Genomic DNA, 24,567 nt, shown 5'->3' on the forward strand with positions numbered 1-24,567 from the left:
ACCTTTAAAACAAATCCCCAAATTCTCATTATTTGTTTACTAGAATAATGTCATAACATTATTTTGATCAATTCCAATTTTTAGATATAGTATAAAGTTATATGCCATGAATTCACTTATAATGAATTTTATTGTAACATAAGTTATAAAGTCTGGATAAAAATGCCAACAAGTTGATAAGAACATTTATTAGACATTTATTTCTCCCACTGTAACTCTGATAAATATTCACATGAAACAAGTTATCAGAGTCTTAAAATATTGTTGAACAATTGTGAACTGAAAAGACATGGCATTTCAGGCATTTTAATCCAACTAATTACATCCAAAATTATTCTAACACTGAATTATTGCCAAAAGTATCAGCCCAGGGGCCAAAAAATATATGAATGTGAGATCAAGCTGTAGATAAATTTTAAATGTACATACAGAATGCATTAAGCCAACTGAAAATTATAAAAATACCTAATACTGAAAGCCCAAAGATTCTTCTTTCTTCACCAGCTGCATTTCTTACAACACAAGTATACTGTCCCGCATCTTCTATTCTGGTCTGCATCAACCGCAGAGTCCTACCTCCTAGAGAAGCAAACCACCAGATGACTCAAAAAGAAATCGATAACTTTACAAGTTGGCCAACTAATGCTCAATTTAGATAAAATTCAGCCAATATGCTTCAAAGGCCTTAAACATTCATTTAAGTCAAGTATCTTTTTTAAATCATGTTTTAAGTCTATATGAAACAGAAAGCGCAACTCAGAATAATTTTTTGGTTGAATGGATAAAAACATTAATGCAATGCTAGGTGACAGCAGGCAAGAAACAGAGTTTCAGAGAGGTGATGTTTGAACATAATCTTAAAAGGCAAGTATACTTTAACACATAGAGGAGTTGAGAGAAACCACTGTTAAGTAGACTATGAATGAGGTAGTACAGGAGAAAACAGATGTGGGTTGTGGTACTTAAAGGTGAGGGAAGCCTGGGTGACTCAGTAGGTTGAGTGTCCGACTCTTGATTTCAGCTTAGGTCATGATCCAAGGGTTATGAGATTGAGTCTTGCATTGGGCTCCGAGCTGAGGGTGGAGACGGCTTGAGATTCTCTCTCTCTCTCTCTCTCTCTCTCTCTCTCTCTCTCTCTCTGCCCCTCCTCCCTACTCACTCCCTCTTTGTCTCTCTAAAAAAAAAAAAAAAGAATCAGAGAAGGTGAAGCCAATATTTAGAGATAAGACTGGTTGGAGTAGGGCCAGACGCTTTGGCCCCTTGAAAGCTTTGCTATGGAATTGGGACTTTATCATGCTCACTAAAAGCTATGGAAGTGTGTAAACAAAAAAACGTCATGATGTGATCTGTGCTTTAGAAAGACAACTGTGACAGGACATTTAGGAAAAGATTCCCAGCTTGCCACTGGGCATATGAAATGGGAATGTGAGAAAAAGAACTACACAAGTAACCCAGACTATGGTGACATCACTCTATAAGGAATGGGGGAAACCATGAAGACCAACTACTGGTCTTCACCTGAGTATCATGGAGTCCTAGAATCATTTCGACCAAAGTCTGTGGGCGTCACTTGACTGACTAGCACAACTCTGCTTTTGTTACATTTTTGTTTTGTACTTCTATGTAGGGACAAAAGATTCTGCATCTATGAAATGCTTGTAGACTGAGAGGGAGGCTCTGATATGCTGAAGGGTCTAGTCACACCCTGAAGGACAAAGGAAGAGGAGCCAGTAAATGGGCTGAAGCAAAGCTTGAAGAAAACTAAGGCACACTGAGAGGAGAGTCCTTGAAACCATTTGAGAAGTACATTCTAAGAAAAAAAAAGTAACTCATGTCTTAGATTTTGTAATACGTTTCTACCTGGTACATTTTTGCTTAGTACTCTGAATTTGAACTAAAAAAATGGAAATGGTTAAACATGGAATTTTCATGTAAATATTCACCTGGCTCTGGATTTCTCAGGAGAGTCCATCTGCTTTGTTTTTATAAACACAAGATGTCACTGAGCTTTTCCTGTAAGCAACCTTCCTATCTTCAACCCGTTGAAAGGCGAGCTAGGTAGTAACTTATTTAGACAAAGTTGATTACCTGAATTCAATCTTTTTTTTTTTCTGAACTGAATTTAAATAAAGAAAGTTAAATACAGAAATTATGTAAACATTTCAAAAAAACCTGTGTTAATTCGGCAGGGATTCAGGTACTCACTGCCAAGTTAGTGAGACCATAATACGATTCCAGCTGAGAGATATTAACACAATACAACTTTTATGAGTTATTTCTAGCTCTGCAAACCTTAACCGCCTAAATCTCATGATCTTTCTTTAGTTTCCTGGTCCTCTCACTTAATCCAGTGAGAAACAAAAGATCTGACAGTAAGTTATACTTAAATGGAGATGTTTCTTGTACCTATTAAATTTTTATAGCAGCTATCTGTTCTTGGCAGATAACTTCAAAACAATGACCTTCACAAACATATTGCTTTCAGAAAATCTGTACTTAGTCTCAGGAGAACTAATCTTAATGAAACAGAAGTGTGCAGCAGACCAAGGACCAAGCAAGTCATATGCCATTCATCTGATTCTCATTCATCTATTGCACAATACACATGTTCGGACTGTAAAACTGAATGACTCTTTTGGCAACGCCACGAGGTCAAATACTTTTAATGTGTTCACTCAGGGATCTCCAGCTGCTTGTCAAGCAAAACAAGACTAAATAAAACCAAAACACCACTCCTGTAAATCTAGAATAAGCCAGAGCATATCACTCTTTGTGATAGCAGTACATCACTACTATCTTGCCTTTTTCATTTCAGGAGCCCTGGTGTAGCTATTATATTTAAAAAGAGTTCCTACTTTTTCAGCAATTGAGAATTAAAAAAAAAAGAAGCCAAAAATATGAGGATAATTTCAAGACAAGACGATAATGTGTTCAGGTTTTTGGTAGCCAAATTGTAATAAAGCCTTTGTCATTCGTATGCATTTCCTAAGGTCAATAGAGACTAGGACTCCTGTGCAGAGGAAAGTAATATAGTAAGGAAATAGGAAAATTTCCCAGGACAGGGACACCCAAACCTTTTACTTGACTGTCTATGTCAACACTGAACATGTATTGGATGCTTGTGTTAACTGATTTACATATATGAACTCATTTCAACTTTACAAAAGCCCTAAGAGGCAAATATTATTAATATCTTTACTTTATAGGTGAAGAAATAGAAGTGAACAAAGTAACTTTTTTGGAATTTTAAATTTAGTGAGTATTATAGGCAATAAATATAATAATTATAGCAATATAAATTCTTCATCAAGGTCCTATCATTTATAGACCAACACCTTAAAAAAACAGAGGTACCTTAGGATATTTAGAACTAATTCAAAACTAGGAAAGGATCTTATCTGAAAAAGTCTTCAAAAGTGGGAATTGAAACTTTGAACAAATTTAGAGGCAAGAGGTCACTTACTGTTAAGAATAGTTCATCTTAACTTTTAACAATATAAATATTTTTTAAGTTGCTTATATTCAGACCCAAATCTGTCCCTAGAATCTTCCATAAACTGGCATTACTTTTAGCCTCTGGAACTAGACACAACCAACATAATTCTTTTCTGCACCATGGTTCTCCAAGTCTTTAAATTTAATTTTCACTATGTAACCATAACGTTACATACGGTTTATTTTTCCACCTTAAATACAATCAGAAATGTAAATTATTTTGCAATAATGTACTATCATGGTTACCTTTCTTTAAAAATATTATCAATAGGTCCTTCCAGTCTTCCTAGTAAGTTAAGTCCAGAATACAATTGGTTTCTTTCTTTTTTTTAATTAATGAAAATATCTTTTATTAATGTGGCAAAATACTGGATTTATTTTCTTGATGACCACATTACACTGTTAATGTATACTGAATCACAAACACAATTCAGAGCTCTTCTTGAAAAATTCTGAAGCCAAATTTCAGCCTAATTTTCATCATTTAAAAAAAATGTTTAAGTTTATTTTGAGAGAGAGAGACAGAGAGACAGCACAAGTGGGGGAGGGGCAGAGAGAGAGAGAGAGAGAGAGAGAGAGAGAGAAAGAGAGAGAGAGAAAGAGAGAGAGAGGGAGGGAGGGAGGGAGGGAGAATCCCAAGGAGGCTCTGTGCTAGCAGCTCAGAGCCCGATTCAGGGCTCTAACTCACAAAACTGTGAAATCATGACCTGAGCTGAAACCAAGAGTTGGGAGTTCAACCGACTGACTCATCCAGATGCCCCCATCATCATGTTTTTAATGTAAGTGCATAAGTTTGTTTAACTCCATTTTGTTAGGCTTAACTCTAAAGTTTCAGGGTGAGGTGTGTTTGAATTCAGATGCCTTCAGTTCAGCATATTACGTATTCTTCTCAGTATCCAAGCCCTTTATTAACCACAGCTCGGCAAGATTGTTTTCTTGGTCTGTGTAAGACCTAAAGAGTGAAGCACAGACTCATTCCTAAAAGAGCTAAGCACAGACTCCTGTGGCATGGCCTTGAGACACCTCTCTGCATGCTTACCCTGGTTTATAAAGGACAAACTAATAGATTTTTTTTACATAATCAGATGAGGGAGAAGGTGAATATCCCTTTTACATTAATGATAAAGTCCTAGCTCATAGGAAACTAACCCATCCTGAAAATATAAAACTCACTCAAATGAAATACTTGGTTATGGAGATTTGTTATAAAATATGATTCATTCTAGACTCTGGCTTCATTTTCAGTATTTCTCTTCATTCCTCACTTTTCAAATTGATTGGTACTTACTGTAGCATGAATGTTCTGACATCCCCATGATTTAAGTAATAAGAAAGTGCCGTGATTTCTTTCTTAAAAGGATCTAGAGATATTTACAGATTTCTCCCCCTTTTCATAGGGCTTCTGATGTCCTTCTAAATATTTTTTCTTAATATGACCAGAAATATAGTAAGCAATTAGATCAAAAAGAAAAAATAAAAGAGAGAAATTAAGGAGAAACTGTAGCCATATGAAGCCATCCAGATTATCAGGTTACGAAAATTTCTAATACCTGAGAGAATTCTCACAGAACTGCTAAGGCTGACAGGCCACCCATCTTTAAGCCAGGTAATCGAAGGCAGGGGAATTCCAGAAGCTTCACAAGTCAGGGACACTGAGTTCTTTTCCACGACACTGATATTTTCAGGTTTCCCATGGTTTCCTATGATGCTTGGAGGGGCTGTAAGATAAAACAAACAAGAAAAGGAAAATAAAGTAGCTAATATATATCAAAAACCAAATCCTCAACAGCCTATGGCTAATAATTAGACTTCCATTTTCTGGTGAACAGTAAGCAAAATAAGCAACCACAACAATGAGCTTATTAGTAGCAGCAGTATTTTTAGTGTGACATTGCTGGAGGTAAAAAATGTCACTTTTTCCCCACTGATAGCAGTAAATGACTTTCACGCCATTATTCCCTTGGTGGTGAATGATTTTCTGAGTCATTCATCTTGTCTGGTAAATCTCTAATATGGATTTATGACCTCCTTATGGGCAGAATTTTCTAACAAATAATTCTAATCCTAAAAATTAAAAGTAATCTAACAGAAAAAGATGCTTTATATTGAAACCTCTTTTCTTTTACATTCTGATTCTGTTAACTTTGGCTCATACACTGGCTGCAAACCACAGGTTATTAATACTGGATGTTGTGCATGTCCTAATTGGATTCAACTTATAAGACTGTGTCTATTAAATTTATCATTGTTTCTATAGATTTAAAAGTTGCAATTCCTAAAGATTCCATCCAAAACCTGTTAAAACTAATAAATGAATTCATTAAAGTTGCAGGATACAAAGTCAATACACAAAATCTATCACATTTCTATACATTAATAATTAAGTATCAGAGTGAAACAAAGAAACAATCCCACTTACAATTGTATCAGAAAGAATAAAATACATAGGAATAAATTAACCACGGAAGTGAAAGACCTGTATGTTGAAGACTATAAGACATTAATGAAAGAAATTGAAGAAGGCACAAATAAAAGGATTGAAAAATTAATATTATCAAAATGTCCATACTAACTAATCTACAGATTCAATGCAATCCCTATCAAAATTCCAATGGTATTTTCCACAGAAATAGAATCAACAATCCGAAAATTTATATGGAACCACAAAAAAACCCAAATAGCTAAAGCAATCTTGAGAAAGAACAAAGCTGGAGGCATCACGCTACTTAATTTCAAACTATTCTACAAAGCTATAGCAATTAAAACAGCATGGTATCGGCATAAAAACAGACACAAAAATCAATGGTACAGAATAGAGACCCCAGAAACAAACCCACTCATATATGGTCAATTAATTCATGACAAAGGAGCCAGGAATATCCAATGGGGAAAAGACAGTCTCTTCAATGAATGGTGCTAGGAAAATTGGATAGCCAAATGCAAACTAATGAAATTGGACCACTATCTGACACCATACATGAAAACTAACTCAAATGAATTAAAGACTTGAATGCAAGACATGAAAACATAAAACTCCTAGAAGGCAACATAGGCAGTAAGCCCCTTGACATAGGATACTAAGATGATTTTTTGAATGTGACACCAAAAACAAAAGCAACAAAAGCAGAAATGAACTAATGGGACTACATCAAAGTAAAAAGCTTCTGCACAGCAAAGGAAATAATCAACAGAATGAAAAGGCAACCTACCAAATAGGAAAAATTACTTGTAAATCATATATATGATAGGGTGTTAATATACAAAATATATAAAGAACTCATACAATTCAATAGCCCAAAACAGACAATACAATTAAAAATGGGAAAAGTATATGAATAGACATTTTTCCAAAAAAAGACATACAGGGGCGCCTGAGTGGCTCAGTCGGTTAAGCCTCCGACTTTGGCTCAGGTCATGATCTCATGGTTTATGGGTTTGAGCCCTGTGTTGGGCTCTGTGCTGACAGTTCAGAACCTGGAGCCTGCTTCAGATTCTGTGTCTCCCTCTCTCTCTGCCCCTTCCCCCTCACGCTCTGTCTCTCTCTCCTTCAAAAATAAATAAACATCAAAAAAAGAAAAAAAAGACATACAGATGGCCAATAGGTACACGAAAAGGTATTCAACATTATTAATCAATAGGGAATACAAATCAAAAGCACAATGCAAGATCACCTCACACCTGTTAGAAAGGCTATTATCAAAAAGACAAAAAATAACAAGGAGGGGGGATGAAAAGAAAAGAGAATGCTTGTGCACTGTTGGTGGGAATGTAAACTGGTGCAGCCATGATGAGAAACAGGTTTTCTGAAGTTCCTTAAAAAATTAAAAATAGAACCACCATGTGATTCAGCAATTTACTTCTAGGTATTTATATGAAGAAAATGAAAACACTATCTTGAAAAAATATATGCCCCCACATGTTCATTGCAGCCTTATTTACCATAGCCAAGCAATGGAAACAACCTGTGTCCATTGATGGATGAATAGATAAAGAAATTAAAGGATTTATATACAATGGATTATTGTTCAGCCGTAAAAAAAGAACAAAACTACCTCAAGGGCATTATGCTAAGTGAAATAAGTCAGACAGAGAAAGACGAATTCTGTATGATCGCTCTTAGATGTGGAATCTAAAAATAAACAAATAAATACAACCAAGTTTAAAGATACAGAGAACAGACTGATGGTTGTCAAAGGTGTGTGTGTGGTGTGTGTGTGTGTGGGTGGGGTGGGGTGGGGTGGGGTGGGGTGGCAAATTATTTTTGTTTAAATAAACTGAATTAAAAAAACAAAGCAAAAATTAAAATTGCAATTCAAATTATATGCATACAAAAAACTGTCCCTGAGTACATGTATGTTTGGTGTATTCGTATTGACATTCATGACTCAATAATTAAAATATTAAAGCTGACTTTGGTAAAACTCATGAACAACTGATGCTGAGTCCGTAAGCTCTAAGGAACCTAGGCTTGTTCAAACCAAGACAGCAAATTTGGAAAATAGACTTAAGGAATATTACCTGGGATAGCACTGGACCAAAAGTACTTGAAGAAGATAATTAGACAATTATATCTACTTCACTATGTGCTTTTCTAATAGAATATCCAATATATGCCTGTTTCAGCAAGCTAAGAAATGGGAGGTCAGGTATAGAAGGATAAATGACAGGACTGATCCAGAAAAGAGGTACATATGTAGAAAATCATAGGCTATAAATAAAAGACTCAACACAGAAGGTTTAAATCTCCTATCCAGGATGCTATAGACTATAAGAGCCAGTGAATAGACTTATTGAGCTTCTTTATACTTACTATGTACACTTAAGTCGTATTTTCTGTCAGCCATTCCTGCTACATTCACAGCAACACACATATAACGGCCTGTATCGGATACATGAATGTTCTTCAGCTGAAGGATGCGACCTTCATCCAATATTTCCATTCCCCTTCCCTTGGTCAAGGGGCGGCCATCTTTCATCCAGGTCACTTTTGGTTGAGGAATACCCTGCACCTCACACTCCAAGGAAATACTCTTCCCTCGAGTCACAATAATTTCAGTAGGGTGGCTGCCACTATTAGATATTGTTGGTCGAACTAAAGAAAAAAGAAAAAAATAATAAAGTAGGAAATGTCTGCTTCAAGTCTTGCATAGGAATTATTATCAGTCAAAGTTAAATTCATTTTTGATGTCGAATATTGACTATTAAAGAAAAGACCCAAAGCTAACAGACAATATAGCATTGCTATATTGAGATGTTGAATTCTTCTCCAATGTTTCTAAATGGTTTCATGCTTAGAATAAACTATCAACACAGTAAAAAAAGAATTCTGTGTTTGCTACTTTCCCTGCTTTTTGACAAGTCACACAAATATTTGAACCTGTCATTCATAGCCCTAATTTACAGAAGTCTTCCTAGGACTAACATTAAAATAGATACAGGAGCCTTGCTCACAATGAATTCCTTTCTTCCTTCTAACTTCCACTATGGGAGCTGGAAAAGCTGAGACTATTGCTAAAACTTGAGGTGGTCACATGAATCAATTCAGGCCTATAAAATCTAAATAAAGATCGGCTGGGTAGGCATAGGCGGTGAGGGGAATGGGTCTGGAATACTTTTGCTCTCCTGATGAAAGGAAAAAATACCACTCCTTACCTTTATTTTTGCCTTCAATGTGGACTTGATGCCACAGTTGCAGCAATGATGTTGATACCACAAAGGAAGGGCCAGGAGAATCCTAGCCCTCCTGTCCTGATATGAGTTAAGGTTCTGACCAACCCCAGTGACTGCCAACCTCGGGTTTCTCATTATATGAGAAAATAAGTCTCTAATTGGTTAAGCCACTGATCGCCAGTTATTCTGTAGTTTTGCAGCTAAATTTACCTGATACTGATTCTAAGAAAAAAAAATTAGACCCTTACTAATAAATATGTGTGGGGGGGAAGAAAAATGGGCCAGTGTTAGTAACCTTGTGTTCTAGTGCCACTTCTACCACAATCGAGCTGTGTGACCTTGGCCAGTCATGGAAACCTCTATGGTTTCCACACTTTTAAATGGAGGCATTAATTTTGCTTCCTATCATAGCTCATGCAAAGGTTAAATGATATAATTTAAATATTTAAAACATTCAAATCATATATAAGTTAATCTTTAAAATAAGGTATTTTTACGTACTGCAAATATACCCTATGATACAATGCTATCTCTCCCCATTCCACACATCCACTATCCTGCCCACAACACAATACAACCACATCGATGCGTCTGCCATTGGCAAGCTGATGCAGAGTGGACAGCTGTATTGCTAAATAAATAACAGAAGTAAGCAATTGTTTTTTGTTTATGTCAGCACAATTTAAATTTGTGGGTCTCATGATAGGTATACTATAATCACACTGCCTTGAATGTATCTTAAAGATATAAAGAAAAAGTAAACATGAAAGACAGAAAGGTTAAAAGAAGATTGTGCCAAAGTCTGGTTAGTCAATAACTTACTGTAAACTTGCAGACTGTAGTCTTTCTTTGCAGTTCCAGCAACATTCGATGCCACACATGAATATAGCCCTGCATCAGATTTTTCAGCAATTGAGATCTGTAACTGTCTGCCTCCGGATAAAGTTCTGACTCGCCCTGCAGAATCAGCCAGCACTGGGGAGCCTGAAAAGAAAACAAAATGGCAGAATATGAAGCAAAAACATACAACATTTTGTGTATATACTCTGATAAGTATATTTATTTACGTCCTAGTTCAAGTACCTAAAAGGCAGATGACACTGCAAAACAATCCTATGCAAAAAGAAGGAGGAGGAGAAGGAAGGAGAGGGAAAACAGAAGAAGGAAAAGGAGAACGAGGAGAAGAAAAACAAGACAAGAAGGAGCATGAGGAAGAGAAAGAAGAGAAGATATTTATCAAGATTATCTTCTGCAAATTTTTCTTTCAATCAATATTGCATTTGAAAGAAAACAGAAAAATAAAGTAAAATATTAAAACAGTAAAAATGATTTTAATTTAATTTTTTGAATGTTTATTTTTGAGAGAGAGACAGAGAGAGACAGAGAGAGACAGAGCAAGAAAGGGAGGGGCAGACAGACAGGGAGATACAGAATCTGAAGCAGGCTCCAGGCTCTGAGCTGTCAGCACAGAGCCCCATGTGGGGCTCGAACCCATGAACTATGAGCTCATGACCTGAGCTGAAGTTGGACGCTTATCCACTGAGCCACCCAGGTGCCCCACAAAAATGATTTTAAAAGTCAACTAAAAATATACATGATCTCTCTGATAGGTAATGGATACATATAAATATTTGTTGATGAGTAAGTTGAAAGTTTGTTCAACTGCAGAATTCAATCCTAACACTGCAAAATTGTCACAAATACAGCAAAGTTGCTTGTTATAGAAAATATTTTTTAAAGCTATTCTGAAGAAGAAAAAAGACTTCTTTGAATGGTGGACTCTTGATCATTAGAACCACTCTATAATGCGTTTGATTAAAAAGCAATCAACTAATACAGAAACTTATTTTTTTTTCTGGAGAACAGAATCAAAACTAAAGATTTTCAGCTAGATACTAAAAGTATCACATACTATACATTTAAAATAAAGCAATCCTGCTATCTAGTATTTTAGTATGCAGACCCCAGGGAAATTGTTAATAAAGTGACATGTTTGTCATATAAAATATAAATTCATTTAATATTTATATTTAATTTTATAAATGCTAAGGGTGAAAACTGACCTTTTTTCTTCCAAATGAGATTTGGGGGTGGAATACCACTTGATTCACACAGTAAACTAATGAGATGCCCTTCAATGACTGTAAGTTGAGCAAGTTCATCAGAACCATAAATATTTGGTGGTACTGAAAGATGAAAAAAGACAATTTTTACATTAACTTAACATAAAACTTCCATAATACTTTACATTAAAAAAAAAGGTTCTCACTCAAATGACACAAGGAAGTAATTAGCACTTGATGTTGACATATCAATACCACATTAAAAGTCAACTGTAAGATGTAGACTAAATACCTATTAGCAGACTTCCCATTTTCACTGATAGAAACTTAGTTAACAAAATATCCAGAGCGGCTAAAAAGAAGCAAATGTATTACAGATAAATAGACTTCTTGCATCAAAATCTAAAGCACCTACCAAATTTAAAATTAACTGTCATTTGTGCCAAGCCAGTTCTGATGTCTCAGATGCTGAAGAGAACTGGAAAATATCACGCTTACAACGTTGTAGTAAAGAACAGACACAAGGGGTTGGATCCAAGAAATGGCTATGTTACCTGGTCTAGAATGCATAGCCTGCCTCCCCACTGTCCTCTAGTTTCTCTTTGGAACCTTTCAAGTGAACCCTGACTACCCATGGTTCTCTCAAGGAGGCTGAGTCCACATTTGCTGGCTGAACTCTGCTCTCAAGATCCTTCTCTGGCTGCAGTATTATCAGGTGACAGATGCTTGCTTTCCAAGCTCCTGGGAGCTGAGGAGTGGGAGAATCCTCCTCACCCCTCAATCCAGCTTCCAGTCACTGTTCAACTTCAACCACCCCCACGTGAAAGCCTATTCCTTTGAGGCTCATGCCATCAATTTACTTTTCTTTCTCCTTCACCATCATCTGTGAACCCACCATTCTTTTTCTTTTCTTTTCTCTTCTCTTTCTTTTATTTTCTTTTTGAGGGAAGATGGGAGGGAGGAGGAGAGAGAATCTTAAGTAGGCTCCACGTTCAGCATGGAGCCCAATGTGGGCGGGGCTCATTCTCATGACCATGAAATCATGACTGAGCTGAAATAAGGAAGCAGATGCTTAACCGACTGAGCACCCAGGCACCCTTAAGCATTTTTTTTCTATTCATTGAAGAATTTGACACTTGTTTCTATCCTTCTTCACATGGAAATCTGCCATTACTCTGTATGAACTCAACATCTACATGTATATCCAGTCAAACCACCGTGACGCCACTTCCTTGATTTGCTCATCCCTTTCTCCCTCATGTTCCTCCTCTACGTTTCTCCTACTGCTCCATCCTTGTAGCTCTTTCACTCAATTATTCCCAATTCTCATTTCATTGACTTAATTGAATCTCAAGTCTTTTCACCTCTCAGGAACCTCCCAATCCAGCTGCCTACTCTTATTTACTGACTTCTCTATCTAGCTTAGATTTCATGATCAATAATTTCAACTACTCCTTTGTCAATATTCTCAACTGCCTTGCACTATTGCCCTTCCTATTTGACAACTCTCTTTCTCTGGATGAATCGTATAGTTTACTCTGTCATCACCTATACCACAGATAGAAAGTTCTACAGAAGAAAATGACAATTACACAGATTACTATAAGTATACCCTCTCCAACCTAAATGCTGCCCTTCTCTACTCCTGTGGCTTCCACTGACATAAATACTTGCAAATCTGTATCTGTAATGTAGACCCCCTCTGAGGTCTAGACTTTTGTATCGGACTACTAAACATCTCTATCTGGATGCCTCAGAGGCACTTTCAAACTCATCTTGCCCACAACTGAATTCAGCCACCTTCCTTCTCTGAGAAAAGGGCACTACTGTCCACATGGCCCAGAGGGCCAACCCACAGTGACATCCATCCTTTACTCTTCTTGTTTTCACACCTCTCCACGTGATAAATTAATTCTGTTAATTCAGTTTCTTAAATACTAATAGAGTTTATATGTTTTATTCCCAAAATACAGATCTGAATACCCCAGTCCTTCTATAAATCCTTTTAAATGGTATCCTATCACTTTAAGAATCAAATACCTACTTTAAAAATTGGTTTTAGACATTCTTTTCAATCTTCCCTTTTTAACCTTTTCTACCCAAGATCTTCTCATTCTCCTCAGCTCCATACCAGGCTCCATAGTGAATGATGTTTGCCTCAGTGAACACAGACAGTATTCTCCAGGTCTTTGTAATGCTTCCATCCTCTTCAGAGAGCTAATGCCTACTTATCCTTAAAATCTCAATTAGATGTCATGAGCCCTGATATGTCTTCCCGCAAATACTCCTATGATCTCTTAGGAGGTTTAATTTTAAATGTCTATTTAAAGATATTTATGTAGCAGCAGACTACATGTTCTGTGTGACCAGTGGCTTTGTCTTTCTCATTAACTTCTCTATGACTATATGAGGCATGGTGCCTAGAACACAGAGGCACATGATAAATATTTTTTTGAGTGAATTTATCCTTGATGTCTCAACTTTCTCCCCTCAATCATTTATTCTTATATTTACTGCATTCTGCTTTCCCCTATTAAATTGCTTTCCTTTAAAGGGGCATTGTTCTCTTCTGTAAACTACACTTTGTAGTTCATGTCTAATTTCTCTGCAATATGTGACATTATTCATTCATGCACTTACCCATCCATATGTCCAACTCGTTTGTTGTCCATGTTTTTCTTTTGGGAACACCATTGTCCTCAGTTTCCATGACACAAGTTTTCCCCTACCTCTTTGACTGCTCCTTCTCAGTTTCTCACTTTGTGTTTCTTTTTCTGTCTCTTTTTTTATATTGTATGTGTGAGAGTCTACAGTGTTCTTCTGTGCACATTCTTCTTATTCTCTATGGGATCTTGACTGCTACATATATACTCATGTCTCCACCTTTACATTTTAACTCTTTTTTCTCTCTCTCCTAAATTACAGGCCTGTATTCCTGACTGCACAGAGGACAGCTTCACAGGGACACTCTATACACATCTTCAATATACCATTGCAAAAATGAATTTCTCACCTCACTTTCTAACTGATCATCAGCTCTAATTTTTCTCTTTTTTTTCAACACTTGACAACACTTTCTTTACTTGACAACACTTAGCTCAGTGTCTTGTCCAGACTGGGAGTTACAAGAATATTTTTCCCATTTGAAAGAAATGAGAAAGAAAGGGAAGGAGCAATGGAGGAAGAAAAAGGATGGAAGGAGGTAGGGATAGATGTCAATGATATATAACTAATATGTAGTAAATAAATTTACTACTTAGTAAATTTTACTCTTTAAAGGTAAATTAATCATTTCACAGGGTGAATAATAGCACTTCTCATAACCTTCCTCAATGATAATGATTTATAATTAATTATTTTCTACATATAAATTCAGGGTTTTGAAGTTTTAAAAGATATGTGCTCTCCACTGGAATCAAATTACTTCCTCTACCTATTTGGATTTTAAAAATGTGGTTTCGAATAAACTTTTATAAATCAAAAGATACATTTCAGCTCATGATCTCAACAGTTAAAAAGTTTAAACAAATACAATCAAAGAAATGTGGCATGATACGTTATAAGTGAATTTAAACAAGTAAATAAAGGTGAATATACTGGAAATTGGAGCACTTTTTAACAATTAGCAGATAGTCATAGCCAAGTACAGTTGTGATAATTCCCAGGAATCATCTTAGTTGGTAACAAATGGTAGAATTTCAAGTGAGGACAGCTTTTCTCACTGGTCAGCAGAGTAATCCCACTACCAAGCAAACACAGGTGTTCTCTCTGTCACACACAAAATCCATGTGCATGATTTGGCCTTCTGATCTCTTTCAATTGATCCAGCCATCATCAGTTCATGGAGAAAGCTCGATCGTTAGAAGATCCTGGTTGCAAGAACTAAAGGTATACGCTCAGGTAGGAGAGGAGAAGTGTGCCATGTCGAAGTTCTAATAACCAATATGCTTAGGTTCAGGAAGTCTACCTATGATTGATTTTGAAGGAATTACATATAATCACACTTACCCCAAATGTTTACATTATAGTTTTTCTCAGTTTTTCCAGCAACATTTGTTGCCTCACAAGTGTAACGACCAGTGTCTTGAACTTGAGCATCTTCAATCTAAAAACAAAACCATATTTTGAAACCTCAGTTTCTATTCCATAAGTAATTGGAATTTTTCTATTAATGTTATTTGTGACTTATTTTTCATGTGTATTCTAAATATTTTCAAACATATGAAAAGGAGAGGGAATAGTAATATGTATGGCTACATGCCCATCACCTACTTTCAACACTTGAATCAAGATTCAATAATATGTATCTACATGTATCATACTTTATTTTAATGTAATTAATATTAGTGGCTGAAGGTCTAGAAAGGCCTTTTACATATAATTAAATAAAGTTCACATAAAATAGCAACAAAAGTCACAATTAATTTCTGAGTAAGTTATTTAAGGCTTTAAAATAGATAATCTGTATATTTCTAGGATATCATTCAGTAAAATAACACCTTTATTTTGACTTATTACATGTCTTCTCCAAATACTGGTTCTGTAAGCTTCTTTAAGCCAAGCATTATATGCAGTTAGTCTCAATCTCCTGGCAGCTAGTTTGGTGCCTGATAGATAACTGAGCACCAGTAAACATTTTCCATATATTTATCTACAACATGCATCAACACTCTTCATCAATTATTCATTGACCATTTAGCAGTTATTAAGAACCTTGTACCAGATATTATAGCTAGAAGATACCAAGAAGTATAGTGTAACATATAGTTTGTGATTTTACAATCTAGTTGAGAATATAAAGTACGTGAATATTTTTAAAAAAGTGTTCAATAATAAACAAGGAATACGTAACACAAGATAACATAAGAAGTACAACAAACAGTATGTGATTGATTGCTAAATAAGTTTGCAATCAATTGCTTAAACATTCAAAAGAGAGAATCATTAGAGTTGGACTGATCTTTGAAGGTATTTAGTGTACCAGGGGTGCACAGTAAGCACTGGATAACACTTATTAATGGATTGATGTGAACAAAGAGAACTGGAATTTATCAAAGCACAGATGGAGAACCCAAGAATATTAGACCTGAAAGAGTACTTAAAATCTAACCTCCTTATTTTACTAAGAAAAACGAGGACCACTTCGGAGATTTAAACTGCCTTGGTGCGCCTGGGTGGCTCAGTTGGTTGAGCGGCTGCCTTCGGCTCAGGTCTTGATCTCATGGTTCGTGAATCAAGTCCCACATTGGGTTCTCTGCTGTCAGTTCAGAGCCTGCTTCAGATCCTCTGTCCCCCCCTCTCTCTGCCCCTGCCCCACTCCACTCTCTCTGTCTTAAAACTTAAAAAAAATGTTTGAAAAGAAATTTAAAGATTAAAAAAATAAATTGCCCAAAGTCACATAATGGTTGATAAACATATGGAAACCTGGGGTTCCAGGTCCTTAAAATCATCTCATAAAGAATTCATAGAGAGGAGGGATGAAGATTTACTGATTGCCAAATGGTGCTGGGAAAACTGGACAGCAGAATGAAACTGGACCACTTTCTTACACCATACAGAAAAATAAATTGAAATGGATTAAAGACATAAATGTGAGACCTGAAACCATAAAAATACTAGAAGAGAGCACAGGCAGTAATTTCTCTGACATTGGCCATTGCAACATTTTTCTAGATATGTCTCCTGAGGTAAGGGGTAAAAGCAAAAATAACCTATTGGGACTACATAAAAATAAAAAGCTCTGCACAGCAAAGAAAACAATAAACAAAACTAAAAGACAACCTACAGAATGGGAGATCATATTTGGAAATGACATATCTGATAAAGGTTTAGTATCCAAAATATATAAAGAACTTATCAACTTAACACCCCAAAACAAATAATTCAATTAAAAATAAAAATGAAAAATGAAAAATGAACAGATATTTCCCCAAACAAGACACACAAATGGCCGATAGACACATGAAGAGATGTTTAACATCATTCATCATCCAGGAAATGCAAACCCAAACTACAATGAGATATTATCTCACACCTTTCAGAATGGCTAAAATCTAAAACACAAAAACCAACGAGTGTTGGCAAGGATGTGGAGAAAAAGGAATGCTCTTGCACTTTTGGTGAGAATGCAAACTGGGCAGCCACTGTAGAAAACAGTATGGAGTTTCCTCAAAAACTTAAAAATAGGTAGGTACCCTACTGGGTACCCACCCAAAAAATACAAAAACACTAATTCAAAGGGATACCGGCACCCCTGTGTTTACAGCAGCATTATTTATAATGGTCAAATTAGGGAAGCAGCCCACGTCCATTGATAGATGAATGGATAAAGAAGATGTGCTGTACGTATCAACAGAATATTATTCAGCCATAAACAAAAATGGAATCTTGCCATTTTCAACAACATGCATGAAGCTAGAGAGTATAACACTAAACAAGATAAGCCAGTCAGAGAAAGACAAATACCATATGGTTTCACTCCATGTGGAGTTTAAGAAATAAATGAACAAAGGAAAAAAAAAGAGACAGAGAAACAAACCAAGACATAGATTCTTAACTGTACAGAATACACGGATGGTCACCAGAGGAAAGGTGGGTGGAGGGATGGGTGCAATAGGTGATGGGGATTGAGGGGTGCGTTTGTCGGGATGAACATTAGGTGATGTATGGAATTGTTGAATCACTATATTGTACACCTAAAACTAACATAACACTGCATGTTAACTATACTGGAATTAAAATAAAAACTTAATAAAAAAGATTTATTCACTGCCTAGTGTGTTCCAGGCAAATTAAAGCAGTAAGAATATATTACTCTACCTGGTGAAAGATGTGCATGAATTGTTTTGGGTAATGCACAGGTGAGATAGTTTTAACTGATCAATTCAGTTTTTTAAGTTCTGTAGCAGTTTTAATTTCCATGAAGTTGTCTCCCAACACCCCTCAATGGGACCTGCACCCTTCAGGGTACCTCGGTCAGCCTCCGTGGTAGGGATTCACTAGATGCCAGGATTTCTTCACCATCTCCTTTCTTCTGGCTTCCCAGCCCTATTAACATCTGTGCTCTGGAGAAATCAACTTATATACTCTGAAATTTGCTAAGACATTTCTAATCACACATAGCTCTCCCCTACCAGTGCTAGGACTTGTGTTTCTACAATTGTCTTCTTCTCTCTCATTTGGCCAGAGTTGGGGTTTGAGAATTCTACCAGTTGCTTTCTAGAGCTTTTGGTCTACCTCTGAGGATGGCCATTGTTTTTTTTGCCTTCCCCCCACTCCCCGCTATATAGCTCAATGGACTATCCTACTTTCCTCTATCAGTTATTCTCACTTCTCTTTCACCCAGCTCCATTATTACAGATCATAATTCCTAACGTCTCTACTGGGTTGCCTCTCAGACACAACTTCACACTCCTTCCCATTCTTTCCCATGCTTCTGCTCTCCTTATGTATGCTTCTCAGCTTCCTATGTGCTGACACCATCATCCATTTCTCGACTCCCTTTGTTTGCCAGTGATAACCTTCCTTTACCAAGAGGCTATGTGGTGTGGTGGGTAGTAGAATGAGTTTTGAAGCTATACACCCTGTATTCAAATTCCATTTCTGACACTTAGTAATGGTGGCAGATTACTTAGCTATTCTTTCAATTTCTCAATAAGATTATTATGAAGACTTTATAAACAAACATTCCAATGGCTTATTGACTTTCTGAATCCTAATTCCTTAAACTAGTTTTCACGTTAGCTCTTACTTCACTCAAATCAACACTGTCAACATTATTTCCACATATTCACTTTGTTAAATTCTGTTTCAGCCACACTAGCTTATTTGCTTTCCTTAGTCAGGCCTTTTGTCCCATCTACCTATAAAAAGTCAAAAAGCTTTCCAAGACCTTCAGGCAACCACAGCCTCACCTTTTGCTATCATCCTAAAATGTATTGTCTGTGCCATCCAAATAGTGATTAACTCAGACTTATCTTACTGCGTTTTCAACTGAACGGTTAATTTTCATATTTTATGCAAAATTGGAAGACACTGAGGGTAGGAAATGTATCTACCTTTTCAGGTCCTATGCAGAATACCCAGAATGAGTGTTTATTTGTTGACTGGTTGAATGGCTAAAAATGAAGCGCTCATTAGAATATCTCTGCAGTACTTCCCTAGAAACATTTTTGGATGGTTTCTGGCTACAAATATGGGTAGACAAATATCTAAATTCTACTAAGCATAAAATTTAAAAATATTACAAAACCCCATTAAAAGAAAGGGTAGCTAGAATTTTATAAGATGAAAATAGTAGAAGATGAAAATAGTAGAACACTTATAGATAGGCAATTTTTAAAAAAATTTTTAATGTTTATTTATTTTTGAGAGGGAGAGAGACACAAGAATGCGAGCAGGGGAGGGGCAGAGAGATAGGGAGACACAGAATCTCAAGCAGGCTCCAGACTCTGAGTGTCAGTACAGAGCTCGACGCGGGGCTTGAACTCATGAATTGTGAGGTCATGACCTGAGCCAAAGTCGGACGCTTAACTGACTGAGCCACCCAGGTGCCCCTAGACAGGCAACTTTAATACCAAAGCCATGAGCTTAGGAATATTATAAGAAGAAGTATATGAATGAACCCATAGCCTTACCTTTAACACACTTCCATTTTCAGAGATACTGAGGCCTGGTTTCTTCAGCAAGGGGCGGCCATCCTTTAACCAAGTCAAAGTAGGTGGGGGGATAGCATCACTTTGACATAGCAGATCCACGGCTTGACTAATGAGGACAGAGATGTTCTGTTCTTCTCCCATAATATTTGGTGGAACTAAGTGAAAGATGGGGTTTCCCTCAGGATAAAACAGGCCAGTACACTGCTTATCTTTATTAATCATCAGGACATACACAGAATAGCTTTATTTGTTCTTTTAAGATGTAGGATCACTATAATTCCAGCATACCCTCTGCTTCATTTGGTTCAGAGTCAAGTATTAATAAATCACTGATTAACATGTTCCTATTGAACAGAAATACTTTTTGCTAACCTTTCCCTTTAAGAAGTTTTAGAACTGGAAGTTCTCCCCAACTGCCTATTTCAGAAACTTTTTGAACTAGATGTTCCTGCTTAAGATTTCCAAAGTGGTAAGTCACTCGTGAAACGTTTTGGAAATAGCAATAATTAAAAGCATATATATACTTTTGATATTTATTTATATCTTTTTTTTGCAAAGGAAAATAAACTTTATAGACACAGAGGCAAAATTAAAAGACAGAGTTGAAAGAGATCATCCAGTCCCACCTCACGGTATATAAAACGTGAGGTGAGTGACAATGACTGATTTGAAATAATGTGACTTAGAATTTAAATAAAGATTTGGAGAACAAACAAAGAAATTATGTAACTAATTTGTGGCCAAGCTAGGAGTCTTCTGACTTGCAGTTTAGAGCTCTTTTTGGTTTTCCACGATGCCTTGTCAGCTTTCTATAAAATAAAGACCATGTGGGATAAATGACACAATAAAGAACAAAACGAAAGCAGTGACCAGCTGTACAACATACAATTACATAAAAGGAGGAAATGAGTTTAAATTTTAATGAGATTAAAATTAGAATCCGCTGGCTATTGAGCTTGTCAGACGCTGCAGTGTGCTCTTGGAGAAGTCTAAGGAACCTCCTTCCCTTGGGTGTATTAAAAAATAGAGTAAACAATCATTTGTCTCAGATGGTTTAGGTACAGCCCTGCCAAGAAGGAGAGGGTGGGCTCCAAAACCTCGTGAGGGCTCTTTCAGGCCTGTATTTATAATACTTCAAAAAAACACAAACTAATGATGAAATCAGGCCCGTTATAAAGGGGTCACTCTGAAAAAACACACAGAGGAATTTCCTTGGCCATTTCTCACTAAATCCCCTAACTATTCAGGACTGTAGGAAACGTACCATATTTGTAGTATTTTTTTTTTTTTCACAAGAAAGGTTAAGCTGCAGTGAAATGAATCCTGAGGGATTTAACAAATGCTTTGATTGAAGTAAGTTTTTTGTGGTAAGGATCGTTACTCTATAGTCCATGTGCCATCATCTCGGGCTGGATACTGTGGCATGTGGCAAAACGACAACAAATGTGATAGGTTTTGACTAGTAACACTGCGATTCTGCAACCAGGAGGTTTCTTTGCTACCATGTCTCCTACAGAGGGAAAGGCATATAAACTAAAGGCCACTTTTCGTACTATTTCTGGATGCAGGACCTGTGCTAAACCCAAAGGTACTGATGCCATGATGCAAAGAAATGCCACATGCAATAGTTGGAATAGAGTAACAGAGCATTTGTGCAGAGATTCTCGATGCACCTTTGCTAAATTCAAGCACACACAGACATCTGGCTCTCGATAAGCTTATTCTATGGGGAATGGAAAACAGTGGGATTGTTTTTAATATGTGACACATTAGATAAAAGATATACAACCAGTCTGAGATTAAAACTGCTATCATATTAGCAAAAGCAGCACAGTTGGCCATTTTCTAAGGTATTATGAAAACAGATGCGCTCATCAGTCTTAGCACAAACAGCCCTTTAAAAAATAGCCAATTTAACAGCTTGGAAATCATTTCAGGTAAAGTCTGGTCTCGGTGCATAAAAAAGTACCATGACCATATAAAAATACGTTTATCTTAGAGTATTTATAGAATTTACAAAAGAACGTGAACTCTTTATGACTGCTGGTGGAAGTCAAAGTCAGAAATAATTCACAAAAGCAGAATGGTAATTTATTCCCAAATATTTTCTTCCAATTATTTTTCTTTAGAGCTAAATGAGTTGGATCAAGTTCAAAAAGAAACCAGATTTTTTTTTAATTGAGACGAAAAATGCAAAAACAACAGCGTATTTGTTTCCTAAGGAACATAAATTAAAGCAAATCTAATTACAGCCGAGGGTATCTATTACTGAAACTCATCTATATTTTCTGTCTTTTCATTCCCAACTTTTTGTTTAGTCTGAGAAGAGAACAAGCTTCTGCCCTTTAGACCTCAGCTTCCTTAGATGTTATCCCTATTTAGCTTGGTGGTTGTGCTGCTTAGGAAGCGGTGTATTATGTCTGTTTCTCCTCCTATGCATTAAACTTGTTACATTTAATTATCAAAATCAGCACTGCTATAGGGTTATACTTGTTCAGGTGCTGGAGCACAAGTGATGTCTATCAAAGTTCTCAGAGATTAGGTTTAAAGAAAAGGTACTACAGGAATCGTAATCATTTAAAAACCCAATTCTCTTGTTTTAGCGCCATTCTGGTTTCATACTAGAGAAAAATTTTTTAATGAACTACTCGTGTAGTTACAAGAGTGGGGAAAGCTCTTTTACCCACTGTCTACTCTTCTTATCACCCCCACAATCTACAATGTAAATCTGAAGGGGTTTACTGCTGGGGATAGACCTTCATTAGGCTCCAACGAGACATGAGATTGTCAACGTTACTACTATATATACTACTATAGGAATACGATATATAGAGATAATGCTAAGAATAGAGCACAGATTGGAAACTAATTTCAGTTTTATTCTTTCTTGCTGGCTTTATTTCTTTATTTGCTTGCTATGCATCTACATTTTTAAAAATTTTTATTATTTTTTTACACTTTTTTTAATGTTTATTTTTGACAGAGAGAGAGAGAGAGAGAGAAACAGAGCATGAGTGGGGGAGGGGCAGAAAGAGAGGGAGACACAGAATTGGAAGCAGGCTCCAGGCTCTGAGCTGTCAGCACAGAGCCCGACGCGGGGCTCGAACTCACAGACTGCGAGATCACGACCTGAGCCGAAGTTGGATGCTCAACCGACTGAGCCACCCAGGTGCCCCTGCATCTACATTTTAAATGCTGAATACGTGTCCACATTTTCAAACATATTAGCTAGCCATCTGACTTTTATAACAGAGGAAAAGTCCCAGTTTTCAGACCAAAAGGGTGGCATGGAAATGTCTTGGCAAATGGCAAAAAATAGTGATGCATGTCTTTATGACTCCTGGAAAATACCAATTCTCTATCACCTCTCCAGCACTTTTGACATTAACCAATGTAGAAACGGAAGGAGCCATTCCCAGATTTTCACTGCTGACTAAAACTCAGAGAATACTCTTGTCACCCCTCCGCCTGCTTGCTAATGATTGCAGGAGCTTTTGGATCATATACTTAGATTGATTAATGAATCACTCTCTAAGGATGTTTCAGATTGACAGCATTCCAATTCCTCATAATACATAAAATGACCCAGTTAGATTTAAGGAAGAAGTAGATTCCCTGGGCCTGGGCATTTTAGACACATCTGTTATCTCAAACACATAGCACCAGCAAAGCTGGAGACGGAATGTGGACTCACGTCGACTGCAGAAGCAACAGAAAAGAGAGAACATAGTTTACTAAGGCCAACTGGGACTTTCCAGCTCAATTTGTCATACAAGTTAGCCATTCTGTAACAAGGCTTTTTTTTTTCTGTCAGAAAACTATGACTTATAAGTTATTTGTGATCATTACATTTGCTTTTGGCAAATGTATAAAGAGCAGTCAACCCACATGGTTTGAAGGTAAAAAAAAAAAGTGATATATTTGGAATAGGAATGAACTATTTGGAAGTGAGGGAGGACTTAGGATTGTACGTCTGAAACTAATATAATACTACATTAATTATACTGGAATTAAAATAGAAAAAAAATCCAGATACTCTTTGAGGGAGCACAGAGAAACAATTCCATTATTCCACGACTAAGGAATATAATTCAAATTAGACACTGAAAAAAGTCTAAAACAGCTCTAAATGGAAAGGTAAACTAAATTGTGGAATGAAAAGCACATTTTATGGATGGAGCCCAATTAGGACCAAACTTTGTGCAGGAGGACTTTTGCTGTGATAGAATTAGACATTTCCTTTTGTACCTTATGGCTGCATCATAAGTAGAAAAAACTTGAATTTTATCTAAATTTATCTTAGTTTAACTTTTGCTTTTCAAATAGCCTTTAATTCATAGACATAGCACGGGCTACAAAATATGCTGATTGTAACTTAAAAGTAATAAAATCTAGGCGCTGAGTAGAACGGATCAAGAGAGCTACTTGAACAGATGCTTTCTTTAGTGAGATTTTATCTTTCAAATTGCAAAGCTGCTTTCCATAGCCATCTGTTCTTCAGAGTATTCTGTGAAACCAATACCCGGCATGCTGGATGTATGCTTATCTTAATTTCTCAGAACTTTAAGAAAGGAAAATCAGTCAAAGTGAAATACAAGGCAGAAAGGTAGAATTTGATTTGAGTTGATACTGTGAAATCATTTCTATTGCTCATAGTTCTTTATCAACAACTTCCCTTAACT

The 24,567-nt window shown here is 36.4% G+C and overlaps 1 protein-coding gene across 3 annotated transcripts in view; it reads right to left on the bottom strand.

Moving 5' to 3' along the window:
* The window catches only part of HMCN1 (hemicentin 1), a 465,703-nt gene that overhangs the window by 133,810 nt on the left and 307,326 nt on the right, over positions 1–24,567 (bottom strand). For all 3 annotated transcript variants that reach the window (XM_043568168.1, XM_043568169.1, XM_043568170.1), the window contains exons 41-47: positions 19,865–20,040; positions 15,237–15,333; positions 11,229–11,351; positions 9,988–10,149; positions 8,306–8,587; positions 5,046–5,213; positions 466–579 (exon numbers count right to left, since the gene is read on the bottom strand). In XM_043568168.1, the coding sequence (XP_043424103.1) occupies positions 466–579; positions 5,046–5,213; positions 8,306–8,587; positions 9,988–10,149; positions 11,229–11,351; positions 15,237–15,333; positions 19,865–20,040 (1,122 nt within the window). The remainder of the gene's footprint in view (positions 1–465; positions 580–5,045; positions 5,214–8,305; positions 8,588–9,987; positions 10,150–11,228; positions 11,352–15,236; positions 15,334–19,864; positions 20,041–24,567) is intronic.

Source organism: Prionailurus bengalensis, chromosome E4 (assembly GCF_016509475.1).
Source record: "Prionailurus bengalensis isolate Pbe53 chromosome E4, Fcat_Pben_1.1_paternal_pri, whole genome shotgun sequence".
In the NCBI taxonomy this organism is placed as follows: Eukaryota; Metazoa; Chordata; class Mammalia; order Carnivora; family Felidae; genus Prionailurus; species Prionailurus bengalensis.